This window comes from Oncorhynchus mykiss, chromosome 18 (assembly GCF_057628025.1).
Source record: "Oncorhynchus mykiss isolate SJ-2025 chromosome 18, ASM5762802v1, whole genome shotgun sequence".
NCBI classification, from domain to species: domain Eukaryota; kingdom Metazoa; phylum Chordata; class Actinopteri; order Salmoniformes; family Salmonidae; genus Oncorhynchus; species Oncorhynchus mykiss.
This window is the reverse complement of record NC_143039.1, coordinates 59,992,216-60,009,763: the sequence shown is the minus strand read 5'-3', so window position 1 is coordinate 60,009,763 and position 17,548 is coordinate 59,992,216. Positions and strand designations below refer to the sequence as shown.

At 42.7% G+C, this 17,548-nt stretch overlaps 1 protein-coding gene across 1 annotated transcript; it reads right to left on the bottom strand.

Moving 5' to 3' along the window:
• Nucleotides 1-2,215: 2,215 nt before the first annotated feature.
• Nucleotides 2,216-16,341, bottom strand: si:dkey-166k12.1 (solute carrier family 22 member 13). The gene is made up of 10 exons (XM_021572415.3): nt 15,124-16,341; nt 14,797-14,900; nt 12,822-12,976; nt 12,275-12,443; nt 10,200-10,314; nt 10,021-10,121; nt 8,758-8,969; nt 7,065-7,173; nt 6,777-6,989; nt 2,216-6,495 (listed from the first exon to the last, which is right to left on the bottom strand). Exons 1-10 carry the CDS (start codon nt 15,499-15,501, stop codon nt 6,402-6,404), a joined length of 1,650 nt encoding a protein of 549 aa, XP_021428090.3. The 5' UTR covers nt 15,502-16,341; the 3' UTR covers nt 2,216-6,401.
• Between the last annotated feature and the right edge of the window lie 1,207 nt (nt 16,342-17,548).

The following is a 17,548-nucleotide window of genomic DNA, read 5'->3' as shown; positions in this document are numbered from 1 at the left end:
CGAGATACTGTTGTGAAGAAGTTTAAAGCCGGATTTGGATACAAAAATATTTCCCAAGCTTTAAACATCCCAAGGAGCACTGTGCAAGCGATAATATTGAAATGGAAGGAGTATCAGACCACTGCAAATCTACTAAGACCTGGCCGTCCCTCTAAACTTTCAGCTCATACAAGGAGAAGACTGATCAGAGATGCAGCCAAGAAGCCCATGATCACTCTGGATGAACTGCAGAGATCTACAGCTGAGGTGGGAGACTCTGTCCATAGGACAACAATCAGTCGTATATTGCACAAATCTGGCCTTTATGGAAGAGTGGCAAGAAAGCCATTTCTTAAAGATATCCATAAAAAGTGTTGTTTAAAGTTTGCCACAAGCCACCTGGGAGACACACCAAACATGTGGAAGAAGGTGCTCTGGTCAGATGAAACCAAAATTGAACTTTTTGGCAACAATGCAAAACGTTATGTTTGGCGTAAAAGCAACACAGCTGAACACACCATCCCCACTGTCAAACATGGTGGTGGCAGCATCCTGGTTTGGGTCTGCTTTTCTTCAGCAGGGACAGGGAAGATGGTTAAAATTGATGGGAAGATGGATGGAGCCAAATACAGGACCATTCTGGAAGAAAACCTGATGGAGTCTGCAAAAGACCTGAGACTGGGACGGAGATTTGTCTTCCAACAAGACAATGATCCAAAACATAAAGCAAAATCTACAATGGAATGGTTCAAACATAAACCTATCCAGGTGTTAGAATGGCCAAGTCAAAGTCCAGACCTGAATCCAATCGAGAATCTGTGGAAAGTACTGAAAACTGCTGTTCACAAATGCTCTCCATCCAACCTCACTGAGCTCGAGCTGTTTTGCAAGGAGGAATGGGAAAAAATTTCAGTCTCTCGATGTGCAAAACTGATAGAGACATACCCCAAGCAACTTACAGCTGTAATCGCAGCAAAAGGTGGCGCTACAAAGTATTAACTTAAGGGGGCTGAATAATTTTGCACGCCCAATTTTTCAGTTTTTGATTTGTTAAAAAAGTTTGAAATATCCAATAAATGTCGTTCCACTTCATGATTGTGTCCCACTTGTTGTTGATTCTTCACAAAAAAATACAGTTTTATATCTTTATGTTTGAAGCCTGAAATGTGGCAAAAGGTCGCAAAGTTCAAGGGGGCCGAATACTTTCGCAAGGCACTGTATATATATATACACCAAAGTTTTTGAATTTGATTTATTAGGCAAGTCAGTTAAGAACAAATTCTTATTTTCAATGACGGCCTAGGAACAGTGGGTTAACTGCCTGTTCAGGGGCAGAACGACAGATTTTGTACCTTGTCAGCTCGGGGATTTGAACTTGCAACCTTTCGGTTACTAGTCCAATGTTCTAACCACTAGGCTACCCTGCCGCCCCGGAAGTATGTGGACACCCCTTCAAATTAGTGGATTCTTCTATTTTAGCCACACCTGTTGCTAACAGGTGTCTAAAATCGAGCTCTGACTTTCAACATGGCACTGTCATAGGATGCCACGTTTCCAACAAGGTAGTTTGTCAAATTGATGCGATGCTAGAGCTGCCCTGGTCAACTGTAAGTGCTGTTATTGGGAAGTGGACACATCCTAGGAGCAGCAATGGCTCAGCCGTAGACACGCGCTCACAGAATGGCACTGTCATAGCATGTTTAAACATCTTGGCCTCAGTTGCAAAAATCAGTTACAAAATGCCTCTGGACGTTCCAGTAACGGGAAAGCTTCACGCTACAACACACAGTGACATTCTAGATTCTGTGCTTCCAACTTTTTGGCAACAGTTTGGGGAAGGCCCTTTCCTGTTTCATCATGACAATGCCCCATGCGGAAAGAACTTGACTGGCCTGACCTTAACCCCATTAAACACCTTTGGAATGAATTGGAAAGGCAACTGCAAGCCAGGCCTAATCACCCAAAATCGTTGCTGGACCTCATTAATGCTCTTGTGGCTGAATGGAAGCAAATCTCTGCAGCAATGTTCCAACATCTAGTGGAAAGCCTTCCCAGAAGAGTGGAGGCTGTTATAGCAGCAAAGGGGGGGACCAACTCCATTAATGCCCATGATTTTGGAATGTATGTTCAACAAGCAGGTGTCCACATACTCTTGGTGATGTAGTGTATATAGCTATGGATCAAATCTAACCTTTGTCAATGATGCCCTCAGAACAAAATACACATCAGCCAAAAAAAGCTGTAGCAGTTAATGTACTACATTTCAACACATATTCCTATCAACCAAAATGCTTGCAAGCCTCTGAATTATACAGTGCCTTGCGAAAGTATTCGGCCCCCTTGAACTTTGTGACCTTTTGCCACATTTCAGGCTTCAAACATAAATATATAAAACTGTATTTTTTTGTGAAGAATCAACAAGTGGGACAATCATGAAGTGGAACGACATTTATTGGATATTTCAAACTTTTTTAACAAATCAAAAACTGAAAAATTGGGCGTGCAAAATTATTCAGCCCCCTTAAGTTAATACTTTGTAGCGCCACCTTTTGCTGCGATTACAGCTGTAAGTCGCTTGGGGTATGTCTATCAGTTTTGCACATCGAGAGACTGACATTTTTTCCCATTCCTCCTTGCAAAACAGCTCGAGCTCAGTGAGGTTGGATGGAGAGCATTTGTGAACAGCAGTTTTCAGTTCTTTCCACAGATTCTCGATTGGATTCAGGTCTGGACTTTGACTTGGCTATTCTAACACCTGGATATGTTTATTTTTGAACCATTCCATTGTAGATTTTGCTTTATGTTTTGGATCATTGTCTTGTTGGAAGACAAATCTCCGTCCCAGTCTCAGGTCTTTTGCAGACTCCATCAGGTTTTCTTCCAGAATGGTCCTGTATTTGGCTCCATCCATCTTCCCATCAATTTTAACCATCTTCCCTGTCCCTGCTGAAGAAAAGCAGGCCCAAACCATGATGCTGCCACCACCATGTTTGACAGTGGGGATGGTGTGTTCAGCTGTGTTGCTTTTACGCCAAACATAACGTTTTGCATTGTTGCCAAAAAGTTCAATTTTGGTTTCGTCTGACCAGAGCACCTTCTTCCACATGTTTGGTGTGTCTCCCAGGTGGCTTGTGGCAAACTTTAAACAACACTTTTTATGGATATCTTTAAGAAATGGCTTTCTTCTTGCCACTCTTCCATAAAGGCCAGATTTGTGCATTATACGACTGATTGTTGTCCTGTGGACAGAGTCTCCCACCTCAGCTGTAGATCTCTGCAGTTCATCCAGAGTGGTCATGGGCCTCTTGGCTGCATCTCTGATCAGTCTTCTCCTTGTATGAGCTGAAAGTTTGAGGGACGGCCAGGTCTTGGTAGATTTGCAGTGGTCTGATACTCCTTCCATTTCAATATTATCGCTTGCACAGTGCTCCTTGGGATGTTTAAAGCTTGGGAAATATTTTTGTATCCAAATCCGGCTTTAAACTTCTTCACAACAGTATCTTGGACCTGCCTGGTGTGTTCCTTGTTCTTCATGATGCTCTCTGCGCTTTTAACGGACCTCTGAGACTATCACAGTGCAGGTGCATTTATACGGAGACTTGATTACACACAGGTGGATTGTATTTATCATCATTAGTCATTTAGGTCAACATTGGATCATTCAGAGATCCTTACTGAACTTCTGGAGAGAGTTTGCTGCACTGAAAGTAAAGGGGCTGAATAATTTTGCACGCCCAATTTTTCAGTTTTTGATTTGTTAAAAAAGTTTGAAATATCCAATAAATGTCGCTCCACTTCATGATTGTGTCCCACTTGTTGTTGATTCTTCACAAAAAAATACAGTTTTATATCTTTATGTTTGAAGCCTGAAATGTGGCAAAAGGTCGCAAAGTTCAAGGGGGCCGAATACTTTCGCAAGGCACTGTACCTGCATAATAGACTATAAGAGCTACATAATGGGTATTGTAAAAAGCTAGTGCATGTGTTCACATTTATGAACAATATTCTGATGTATTCTCAAGCTAGCATTCTCCAGTAATAGTTCTCTGGAAAAGAACATAAGGCAGTAAGATAGTAAGTACCAAAACGGCATAGACAAAGACATATTGCATAGATATACCACACGCGATTTAGATATGTAATGACAGATGTACAGTACCATGAAAATAGTTAATTGGTTCTCAATAAAAACGTTTTAGAAGGTTGACAGGTCATCATTGTTTAGTTCAGTAAGCTATACTTTTTATTAAAGGCAGTTGCTCAGGGAGTTGATGCAAATCTTCAGGTCTCAGTCAAGGTTACTCATCACATGAGCATGTTTCACCAAACAATCTAAAATCTTGTTGGCATGTTTGTGTGTGTTTTGGGGTAATTCATTTGTTTTTACCACCCCAGTAATGTTATCAAATTTCTGAAAACCAAAGTTACATGTTTGAATGAAGAGCGCTAAAAAGTTGTTTTTTTATGGATGGGAAACCTGGGCAATTCATTCCCTGTAGAATTTATGAATGACCCCCGTATTGTGTGTGCAAGTGTATATGAGCACATGTTGGTCTGCTCCTATTTTATTTTTTTTAACTAGGCAAGTCAGTTAAGAACAAATTCTTATTTTCAATGACGGCCTAGGGGGTTAACTGCCTGTTCAGGGGCAGAACGACAGATTTGTACCTTGTCAGCACGGGGGCTTGAACTTGCAACCTTCCGGTTACTAGTCCAACACTAACCACTAGGCTACCCTGCCACCCCTGGCATGGCATAGTGCTTCTATACAGACCTTCTGTATGGTATGTGGTTTTGAATCTTGTAACGAGTGAGAGGTTACCTCGGAAGTTTACATACACTTAGGTTGGAGTCATTAAAACTCGTTTTTCAACCACTCCGCAAATTTCTTGTTAACAACCTATAGTTTTGGCAAGTCGGTTAGGACATCTACTTTGTGCATGACACAAGTAATTTTTCCAACAATTGTTTACAGACAGATTATTTCACTTAGAAATTCACTGTATCATAATTCCAGTGGGTCAGAAGTTTACTGTGCCTTTAAACAGCTTGGAAAATTCCAGAAAATGTCATGGCTTTAGAAACTTCTGATAGGCTAATTGACGTCAATTGGAGGTGTACTTGTGGATGTATTTCAAGGCCTACCTTCAAACACAGTGCCTCTTTGCTTGACATCATGGGAAAATCAAAAGATATCAGTCAAGACCTCCACAAGTCTGATTCATCCTTGGGAGCGATTTCCAAATGCCTGCTCTGTCAGGAGCAAGTATAAACACCCTGGGACCACGCAGCCGTCATACCGCTCAGGAAGGAGACGGGTTCTGTCTCCAAGAGATTAATGTACTTTGGTGCGAAAAGTGAAAATCAATCCCAGAACAACAGCAAAAGACCTTGTGAAGATGCTGGAAGAAACAGGTACAAAGGTATCTATATCCACAGTAAAACGAGTCCTATATCGACAAAACCTGAAAGGCCGCTCAGCAAGGAAGAAGCCACTGCTCCAAAACCGCCATAAAAAAGCCAGACTACGGTTTGCAACTGCACATGGGGACAAAGATTGTACTTTTTGGAGAAATGTCCTCTGGTCTGATGAAACAAAAATAGAACTGGTGGCCATAATGACCATTGTTATGTTTGGAGGACAAAGGGGGAGGCTTGCAAGCCGATGAACACCATCCCAACCGTGAAGCATGGGAGTGGAAGCATCATGTTGTGGGGGTGCTAGCTGCAGGAGTGACTGGTGCACTTCACAAAATAGAAGGCATCAAGAGGCAGGAAAATGATGTGGATATATTGAAGCAACATCTCAAGACATCAGTCAGGAAGTTAAAGCTTGGTCGCAAATGGGTCTTCCAAATGGACAATGACCCCAAGCATACTTCCAAAGTTGTGGCAAAATGGCTTAAGAACAACAAAGTCAAGGTAGTGGAGTGGCCATCACAGAGCACTGACCTCAATGCTATAGAAAATTTGTGGGCAGAACTGAAAAAGCGTGTGCGAACAAGGAGGCCAGAAACCTGACTCAGTTATACCAGCTCTGTCAGGAGGAATGGGCCAAAATTCACCCAACTTATTGTGGGAAGCTTGTGGAAGGCTACCTGAAACGTTTGACCCAAGTTAAACAAATTAAAGGCAATGCTACCAAATACTAATTGAGTGTATGTAAACTTCTGACCCACTGAGAATGTGATGAAAGAAATAAAAGCTGAAATAAATCATTCTCTCTACTATTATTCTGACATTTCACATTCTTAAAATAAAGGGGTGATCCTAACTGACTTAAAACAGGGAATATTTACTAGGATTAAATGTCAGGAATTGTGAAAAACTGAGTTTAAATGTATTTGCCTAAGGTGTATGTAAACTTCTGACTTGAACTGTATTTGTGTTTGTGTGTGGATTGCTGGGATGTGTGTGAGTGGTCAAGACTCTGTTGCTAGGCGCTGTAGTTCCTGCCCCTCTGTGCTGCTTGCTGATTGGATAATGTCCTCTCCTTGGCCCTTCTTTGGAGGAAACCTGAAGTAGAAAACAAACTCATAAAACGTTTTAAACAAAAACAGTCAAGAAACACAGGTTATGGTTGGCAATAGGGGTTAGTTTGTGGACTTGATTGTGTGTGTGTGTCAGGGTTGGGGTCAATTCCAGTTCATTCAGAATGTTAACCAAATTCCAATTCCACATTTTCCTCATTGAAAAGTTTAAATTTCATTGTACTTCCTGAATTGACTGGAATTGAAATGGAATTGACCCCAACCCTGATGTGTGTTTGTGTGTCTGTCTGTCAGTAGATATAGTACCTAGTATCCCAGTTCTCTGCGTCTTCTACGGTATCCGGTAGTGGTCTGTTGGCAGTCTCTGGCAGTGCCAGGGCGAGAACTGCACCAAGCAGGGGGGTGCAGCCAAAGATGAGCATGGGTAGAGAGGGGTTTCTGGTATGGAGCATGTTGATAAGGGGGGCTAACACACCCCCTACACGGGCAAACATACTGGACACCCCTATTCCTGTCTGCCTGTAGACACACACACTGGTATTAGAATGGATTCACACAAATGAATGTGCACACACACACACACACACTTCTTACCGTAGTACAGTAGGGAAGATCTCAGCTGTATAAACGTAGATAACGGCAAAGGAAGCAGTGATACCAAACTTTCCTACCATGGCTAGACCTGTTATCAGGTTGGGATGGTCTGAGAGAGAGAGAGAGAGAGAGGGATGGAGAGAGAATGTTTATTACATGATTTTGTCATTTAGCACAACGCTCCTAACCGCTAGGCTACCTGCCGTGGTGTTTTGTAGACAGACTAGCAGCTGTTTTGTGGACCCAATATGTTACAACCCCCCCCCCTACACACACACACACCAGTGGCGGTCAGTGCCGTTTCAGGGAGGACAATTTTTCATAAGCATGGCCATAGTTCAGCGTATTGGATGACTGTCATTCATATTCCATTCACCCAGCTCAATGTAACATTGATAGGTTTAGGCTACTACATGATACTAGAATTTTCCCTATACTCATCATGAGGTTGTTACAACCTAGCCTATGAATGAAAGTTTACAACATAGGTGCACACAGGTCGAGAGACAAATTTGATGTGACAGACAGTGACACATGGACAGGCAGAATTCAATACCACCTTGCACACGCTTTCCTGCATCTAGCTGATATTGGGTGTAATCATAAGTCTAACAGTTACAAATGAGAGTTTCTATTGGACAAATTCAGGTATGTTAATCTCCGTTTTGTTCAGTTTACTTCCGTTTAAGAAATGTTTTTCAACAAGATCTGTGGAATGAATACACCCCTGATCACGAATAAACACTGTTCACAGTTTCATATCAGCCACGTTGTATTCCTTCTCGCATCTAGGTAATGCCCTCTCCTCCTTTCACCTCTTCCCTTCGCTAGTGGACTTCAATGCACAACACATCAGCTGAAAAAAACTTTCCAAGCCAAACCGCTACACACAGCCTACATCGTTGTCACCTTATTAGCTAAAGTAACGTCATAGTTCTATTAGCATAGCTAATAGAACTAATGCGTTAGTAAATCCGCTACAATCATGCAGTAACGTTACAGTGTACAGCCAGTAAGCAGTTACACCACCGGGCCCCAGTGGCAATAAATTAGTAAAACCAAAAGCTTACCTTGACTTTAGGAGTTTCAGTTGTGTTGGATAGTCATAGCCAGCTAGCTAACATAGCATCCCTCTGTTTGAGCAGTGTGTTTCGGTAGGCTAAACTAGCTCGCTGCATTTACTAGCTAAATAAGTGAAACTGAAAAAAATGATAATCTCTCTATTTCTCTTGCTTCTCCTTCATTTAGGAATAAATGTTCAACTATTTTCTTTCTCTCGCTTCGAGTCAACTACTCACCACATTTTATGCACTGCAGTGCTAGCTAGCTGTAGCTTAAGCTTTCAATACTAGATTAATTCTCTGATCCTTTTATTGGATGGACAACATGTCAGTTCATGCTGCAAGAGCTCTGATATGTTGGAGGAAGGGGGTGAGAACCATGAGCCTCTTAGGTTTTGTATTGAAATCATTGTACTCAGAGGAGGATGGAAGCTAGCTGTCCTCCGGCTACACCATGGTGCTACCCCACAGAGTGCTGTTGAGGCTACAATAGACCTTCTTTGCAAAATAGTGTGTTTTAATCAATTATTTAGTGACGTGATTATATTTAGTATAGTTTTATCTAAAAAGGATAACCTTCCTCCCATGAGGAGTTTCCACTGACACACACACACACACACACACACACACACCTGTAGGTACAGTTAGAGTGAGCAGACAGGCCACGCCCCCCAGGGCCAGAAAGACACTCTGGGATAGGCGTCTGCTCCAAGGGAGGAACAGGAGAACCAATGACCTGGCAGGGATCTCCACCAATCCAAAGATGAACTGAGTCAGGTAGAGGTCTGAGCCCAGTTTAGATACACCTAGAGACAGTCCATAATATACCAATACATTCACAAACCTAGAGAGAGAAAGAGCAGGGTTAGACACACACATACACACAGTCTTGTATTACTAATATCCTGGGGACACACAATTCAGTCCCATTCAAAATCCAATTTTCCCTAACCATAAACCTAACCCTAACCTATACCCTTATTCAAACCCTAACACGCAACCCAAACTGGCTGCGCACGTGCGCCATCGTGCATAAATGTATTTTGTCCCCCCACACCAAACGCAGGTTAAAATATCAAAACAAACTCTGAACCAATTACATTCATTTGGGGATAGGTCGAAAAGCATTAAACCTTTATGGCAATTTAGCTAGTTAGCTTGCACTTGCTAACTAATTTGTCCTATTTAGCTAGCTTGCTGTTGCTAGCTAATTTGTCCTGGGATATAAACATTGAGTTATTTTACCTGAAATGCACAAGGTCCTCTACTCCGACAATTAATCCACACATAAAACGGTCAAACGAATTGTTTCTAGTCAAACGAATTGTTTCTAGTCATCTCTCCTCCTTCTAGGCTTTTTCTTCTCTTTACTTTATATTGCGATTGGCAACTTTCATAAATTAGGTGCATTACCGCCACCGACCTCATTCGTCTTTCAGTCAACCACGTGGGTATAACCAATGAGGAGATAGCACGTGGGTATCTGCTTCTATAAACCAATGAGCAGATGGGAGAGGCAGTACTTGCAGCTCGATCTGCGTCAGAAATAGAACTGACTTCTATGCTCGTTGGCACACGCGAGCAGTGTGGGTGCAATAATTGAATAATATAGATTTCTAAATTTATTTTGCAACGCTTGCGCATGCGACGCGAGCTGTGTAGTCAGCCTGTAACCCGAAAAACTAACCCTAGCTCCTAAACCTAAACCTAATTATAACCCTAACACTAATTCTAACTTTAACCAGAAACCCCCGAGAAATAGTATTTGACCTTGTGGGGACTAACAAAATGTCCCCAGTTTCAAATTTTTGTTTGTTTACTATTCTTGTGTGAACTTCTGGTCCCCACATGTATAGTTAAACACGTCCACACACACACACACACTTCTTAGTTACCAGACATAGAAAAGGATAAGAGCTCTTTTCCTCATCTGGGGTGTTCTAACAAGATCTGCAGCTGAGTGACTCCTTCTACCTTCCATGTCACACCAGTCCACCTAAACATACACACACATAAAATATTTTATTTGCATGCTCAAACACTGTGAAAAACATAAGATGTGTCTGTGTGGTACCTGTATAGTAGGTGGTAATACACGTCCGTTGACTGTAGCAGCTTTGCGTAGTAGAACAATGGCCTCCTCTCTCCTGTCATTGGCTAGCAACCACCTAGCTGACTGAGGAAGCACCCTGAGGGTAGAGAGAGAGTATATAATATCATATTGTATACAAAATGATTGACGCATTTGTCTCACCCATTTTTTAATTCTATTGCACACCTACAGTGCCTTTGGAAAGTATTCAGACCCCTTGACTTTGTCCAGCCTTATTCTAAAATGTATTTTTTTAAAACAAATCCCTCATTAATCTTCACACAATACCCCATAATGACAAAGCAAAAATAGGTTTTTATTTTAAAAAACAGAAATATCACATTTATATAATTATTCAGACCCTTTACTTATTACCTTGTTGAAGCACCTTTGGCAGCGATTACAGCAGAGTTTTCTTGGGTATTACGCTACAAGCTTGGCACACCTGTATTTGGGTAGTTTCTCCCATTCTTCTCTGCAGGTCCTCTCAAGGTCTGTCAGATTAGATGGGGAGCGTCGCTGCACAGCTATTTTCAGGTCTCTCCAGAGATGTTCGATTGGGTTCAAGTCCGGGCTCTGGCTGGGTCACTCAAGGACATTCAGAGACTTGTACCGAAGCCACTCCTGCATTGTCTTGGCTGTGTACTTAGGGTCGTTGTCCTATTGGAAGGTGAACCTTTGCCCATGTCTGAGGTTCCCAGTGCTCTGGAGCAGGTTTTCATCAAGTGTCTCTCTGTTCTTTGCTCTGCTCATCTTTGCCTCGATCCTGACTAGACTCCCAGTCCCTCCCACTGAAAAATATCCCCACGGCATAATGCTGTAGAAATGATGCCAGGTTTCCGCCATACATGACGCTTGGCATTCAGGCCAAATAATTCAATCTTGGTTTCATCAGACCAGAGCATCTTGTTTCTCATGGTCTGTGAATCTTTAGTTGCCTTTTGGCAAACTCCAAGAGGGGTGTCGTGCCTTTTACTGATGAGTGGCTTCCGTCTGGCCACTCTATCATAAAGGCTTGATTGATGTAGTGCTGCAAAGATGGTTGTCCTTCTGGAAGGTTCTCCCATCTCCAAAGAGGAACTCTAGAGCTCTGTCAGAGTGACCAGGTTCTTGGTTACCTCCCTGACCAAGGCCCTTGTCCCAAGATTGCTCAGTTTGGCTGGACGGCCAGCTCTAGGAAGAGTCTTGGTGGTTCCAAAAATCTTCCATTTAAGAATGATGGAGGCCACTGTGTTCTTTGGGGACCTTCAATGCTGCAGAAATGTTTTGGTACCCTTCCCCAGATCTGTGCCTCGACACAATCCTGTCTCCGAGCTCTACGGACAATTCCTTTGATGTCATGGCTTGGTTTTTGCTCTGACATGCATGGTCAAACTGCGGGACCTTATAGAGACAGGTGTGTGCCTTTCCAAATCATGTCCAATCAATTGAATTTACAACAGGTGGAATTTACAACAGGTCCAATCAAGTTGTAGAAACATCTCAAGGATGATCAATGGAAACAGGATGCAGCTGAGCTCAATTTCGAGTCTCATAGCAAAGGTGCTGAATTCTTATGTAAATAAGGTATTTCTATTTTTATTTCGAAAAACCTGTATTTTCTTTGTCAATATGGCGTATTGTGTGTAGATTGCTGAGGATTTGTTTTATTTAATCAATTTTAGAACAAGATTGTAAAGTAACAAAATGTGGAAAAGTCAAGGGGTCTGAATACTTTCGAAGGCACTGTATATTTACATGGATACAAGACAAAATGTATTTATGTTTTTCCATCATGTCTACTGTGTAATATTTATTGTGAGGTTAAAGTATTATATGTATTCAAGTGACCAGATGTTAATGCATCTAGAGATTTTTTAGGTAGGTGTGTTTCACAGTGGTGTACAGTGGACCTGACGAAGATCCAACTCGGAACGAAACGTCTTTATTGTGCGTCTGATTAAATCACCATGGGAGAATACCAGAGTTGCGGACATTACTTTTTTCTTCTGGGAGAGAGAAAGAGACATGAATAGTGAAGAGCAACCGGCCAAGCATTAGTGTGTGTGTGTCCTCACCATATATAGAAGATGAACAGAAAGCCAGGAACAGATATAGCCAGCTGTAGTTTTCTCCAGTCTCGTATGAGGTAGGCTAGTCCAGCTATTAGCATGTAGCCCAGGCCAAAGAAGTAGTCAGTGAAGACACCAGCTAACATACGACGCTGGACACACGTCCACTCTGTACCTGTGGAGAGAATGAGGGATGGAAGGAGAGGGGGAGAAGAGGGTGGAAGGAAAGCAGAGGAGAAAGGAAGGAGAGGTATAATAAGGGTTAGGTTAAGGGGAAGGGGAAGGGGAGATTAAGGTTTGAGTGGATCGGGTGGTGTGGAACTAAGGGGTTTAGGTTTCTGAGAATAGAGCTAGGGTTCAGGGGTTAGGAATAATGTGTATTCTGGGGTTGGAAAGAAGAAATATAGGTGATGTCATTGTGGTACTGTTTAAATTCTAATAATGGATTGAATGTTTGGCATAATGGTCTCATGTAAATTACAGTCCTGTGTAAATAGCAGTCATATAGATTACAGTTAACATTTTGGGGGGGTATACATGTGTGTGTGTGTACCCAGTACAAAGGCGTTGATGATGACTCCAGAGATAGTAGTCCCCAGAATAAATCGCAGCAGGACATACACAGGGAAGTTTGGAGCGAAAGCCCCAGCCACTCCAAACACTGTCTGTAGTGCTAGGGAGAGGAGCAGGGCATTCCTCCTACCAATCCTACAGAGAGAGGGAGAGGGGGACAGAGAGGGAGAGAGGGAAGGGAGGGAGACTGTGAGTATTTATCCAAATGTATGACATTGAAGTTATAAATTCAGTATTGTACCTGTTGACCATGGGTTAGGTTTTAGGTAGGGGTCAGAGCCACTGACATTTCCTAGGTGGCTAAGGTCCGGATGGATATTGTCATTTCTATGCGTAGTAACAAACCCCCACCTCGCGACCCCAAACTGTTCACACCCCTCTTTTTGGTTGAGAGAACATTTTGCAGTTTTAAAGATAAGTTCCTGCAATTATACACATTTTGCCATGGGGCATGGAGGCCCCCCATGGGCAAATAATCTGGCCATGGTAACTACAAGATTTAGATAGCTGCTTAGTTAGCCTGATTTACCTACCTAGCTAACATCCTACCTAGCTAACATCCTACCTAGCTATCATCCTACATAGCTAACATCCTACCCTAGCTACCATCATACCTAGCTAGCATCCTACCCTAGCTAACTTCCTCCCTAGCTAACATCCTACCTAGCTAACATCCTACCCTAGCTAACATCCTCCCTAGCTAACATCCTACCTAGCTAACATTCTACCCAGCTAACATCCTACCTAGCTAACATCCTCACTAGCTAGCATCCTACCTTAGCTAACATCCTTCCTAGCTAACATACAACCAAGCTAACATCCTACCCAGCTAACATCCTCCCTAGCTAACATCCTACCTAGCTAACATCCTACCTAGCTAACATCCTACCCAGCTAACATCCTACCCAGCTAACATCCTACCCAGCTAACATCCTACCCAGCTAACATCCTACCTAGCTAGCATCCTACCGTAGCTAACATCCTACCCAGCTAACATCCTACCTAGCTAACATCCTCACTAGCTAGCATCCTACCTTAGCTAACATCCTACCTAGCTAACATCCTACCCTAGCTAACATCCTACCTAGCTAACATCCTACCTAGCTAACATCCTACCCAGCTAACATCCTACCTAGCTAACATCCTACCTAGCTAACATCCTACCTAGCTAACATCCTACCCAGCTAACATCCTACCCAGCTAACATCCTACCTAGCTAACATCCTACCTAGCTAACATCCTCCCTAGCTAACATCCTACCCAGCTAACATCCTACCCAGCTAACATCCTACCTAGCTAACATCCTACCCAGCTAACATCCTACCCAGCTAACATGGGCTGGTACTTAATGAACTGTAAATTCCTGACAGGTTATAAATAGCTCTCTCTAAGGTCTGTTAGTGAATGACATAACAAGAGGAAAACTGCCCATACATTACCAAATTTTGAATTTGCACCTTGTGCATTTTACTATTACAACTCATAACAGCATTAAATTGAAAGTCCGACTTAGTTCCTTTAAGTCAGGACCTGTGGTCCTTTTGACCCCGTTCTGGGAGTATGGCTGGTTTAGGGTCTGGTGGTAGGGGTCAAGGTTTATTGAAGATTCTACAGTTGTAGGATCTTAATCTGATCACCCTGTTGCCAGAGAACATTCCTGCAATGAAGAAACACTTGTAGTGCATTTGATGTTTAAAAATGATTCTAACGTTTGTATTTTCCACAGCAAATGTATCAACCCCTACAAAAATGTAAATGAATTATAATCCACATAATAATTCAAATTTCTGTTGCTGTAGGATTTTTTCCCCCTGCTGTAGTAAACTGTCTCAAATTAAGAACCTACATCTATACCTGTCTGTCATAGCTTCAAAGACGACAGTTTCCTCCAGCAAACCCAACATGTAGAGAGGGTCAGAGGTTAGAGGTTTGGGGCCAAGGGTTATGTTGTGTACCTGTCTGCCATAGCTCCAAAGATGACTGCTCCCACCAGCAGACCCAACATGTAGACAGAAGACCCCAGACTGTTGAGCCATGCCTTGTCACACACCAAGTCCCACTGAAGGAGAGAGAGAGTGTGTGAGTGAGTGTGGTGAGACAGGGAACAACAGGTCTGATGAGAGAACTGTTCATAACATCTTCCCCTAGCACAACTGAGGTTCCACCTAGTCTCCATCCATGGTACCCTGTTGACCTGTAGTAGGGAAGTGAACAGATGATACTAACATTTTCCTAGTAACCCCATTAATCTGAACACAATATAAGGGAAAGGCATTATTTACCTCAGTGATGGTAGTGCTTTGATAAATATCCTGGCTGTACACCCATCCGTTCTCGCAAGGCGCGCGCACAGTCCCGTTCTCTGTTAGAATGTCCACGAGGACGCAGGAGTCGTCCACCTGTGGATCCACCGGGATGCTGAGGTTCAGCTTTGCAGTAACAGTAACGGCTGAAGTCAAAGCCAGGCTACCATTATGAACGTTATTACCGGGGCCTGAGCTCGGGCTGTCCCGGCAGCGATGTCCTGGTGTAGCCCCGGTAAAGATGCTGGCCATCATATGAAAACCCAGTAGTATCTGAGGCAGACAGATCCACACATACAAAATCTTCTGGTACTTTCCAAACCCTCCTACAGCTGTTAGAATCTGGTCGAAATTCATTTTCAATCAATTCAATGCTCCTTTGAAGAAGGGATTATTTAAATCTCAATGAGACATTAGGCCTACTGCTGCTATTCGACCAAGTCTCGTTTGCAAAATAGATTTTATCTGAGACTAAAGTGATCTGAATAGATACACATTTAAAAATGGAATATATTTGGAATAAACCGAATCACTATAGCCAGCAAAAGGCTGTAAATCATATGTCTCCTAGAGAGAAGACCAGACAAAAACACACCACCATGTGCCACGGAGTGACAGTGGACAGACAGGTGCGTATGTCCGTTGTCCGCTCTCGTCCGTCAGTGAGGGGCATAGTTTTGTTCTTCTCACATGTCCTGGCTGAGCCCCTTACAAAACCCCTCTTAAAAATCCCTCTTATCTAACAATCCACCCCACCTCCTCCTCCTCTGTCGAAAATCAGTTGCAGTAGACTATCTTCCCTTACAATGCATATGGTAGACAACTATACATAATAGTTTCTCACATCCAAGTGTGCACAGTTGTATATTACAATCAAAGCCTTCTCTCAGAAAATCGTCAATAAAATAAATCGTCAGAATCGCGCTTCGGGCAGAGTCCCTCTGAACAAGCCCTTCCGAAACCCAGAACGGCACAACAATCTTCTGTATTGACATGCACCTCAAATCATAAGTCAACTGGAAATCAGATAAACAGTCAACCAAACGCACAAATTACGCAGAACATTGTCCAGCAAAATAATATACATCAGTGAAAGCCAGTGTCCAGTGCGCGTCCCCGAAGGTGGATGTTATAAACACCGTGTTTTTGTGGAGGTGGGGGTTGGGGTTGGGGTTGTTGCTACAAAACTGTTGAACCAAGGGAAACCGCGCGAGCGGAACAATAGCAGAGCGCGGAGAGACATGAACGCGCACTTTATAGATAGGTAGTCTCTGAACAATGACCGCTGGAGCATGATTTATTTATCATCATCCGAGTGGTTTGTTTGGATGTAGTCTAGTCTGTCTTCTTTAATTTCACTTAATTTACTATTTGTTAGGAAATAAATATGCTAACAATCGAGAGTATAGGCCTAGGCCTAATAGGCTGCGTTTAGACAGGCAGCCCAATCCTGATATTTTTTAAACTATTTGGTCTTTTGAACGATCAGATCAGCTTGAAAAATATCAGATGTGAAAATATCTTATGTAATTGGTCAAAATATAAATTAGTGACATAAAGATAAGAATTGGGTTGCCTGTCTAAACGCAGCCCTAGATGCTGCACCTGTGACCGTCCACTGTTTGGTGGTGCTAAATTTAGTGGTGAACTTGGTAATTCTGATTCTGCCACTTTCCGCTTCAGTTGTGCTGAATCGCTGTTATTATTAGCTTCTTTGTTTAGGCTACTTTACATTAGAACTATCGGGCCTTTCACTCTGTTGCCAAAGTCAGCACACTGCACTCATGATGGACGTTGGTGTCACATTCAGGAAAACCTCTCCTCTGTGAAAGCCTCGACAGTGGCGCTATACTGACGCTCTGTGTTCACATGTGGTACTGCAGGATCCTCCTTTCTCTTAAGACGGGGACTTGATCCTTGATGTAGTCCAAAAAAACACACATAAGCCAAGACCCAAAACAATCCCAAAACGGAATGGATTCTAACAATATGGTGGAAACCACCTAGCCAATCAGAAGCCAAGATAGAGTCATCAACATAGTAGCCATGAATACTACTATGTATACAGGGATGCATATGACGCTAAGCAGAGTGGTCCTAGTCAATCCTTGGATAAGACTGGGAGACCAGGTCCTGCTGAAAGTGGAGACTCCAAGGCCCCTGAACAGTGATGGGGACACTGCCCTCCAAAGTGTACCATTCTCCAGATAAGATGTTAAATTAAGTTCAGATGAAGGAGAGATGGGGAAAGGAAACCACTTCCGACTATTGGGACACACTGTTATCTCAGCTGTTGTGAAGGACAGGAAACGAGGGCAGAGGGGAGGGATCAACGTTCTGGATTGAAACTCAGCCAATAGCTGTTAATTTTTCCCTAGAGACAATGGGGCCTCTGTGTCCCCAA

Bases quoted from the DNA above. Each gene is read 5' to 3' on its own strand.
- si:dkey-166k12.1 (XM_021572415.3), bottom strand. From the start codon at position 15,501: ATGAATTTCGACCAGATTCTAACAGCTGTAGGAGGGTTTGGAAAGTAC. The intron at 12,444-12,821 runs GTACACACACAC...TTCTCTCCACAG, and splicing joins CATCAACGCCTTTGTACTGG to GTACAGAGTGGACGTGTGTC. The intron at 10,315-12,274 runs GTGAGGACACAC...CTCTACCCTCAG, and splicing joins CTGTTCATCTTCTATATATG to GGTGCTTCCTCAGTCAGCTA.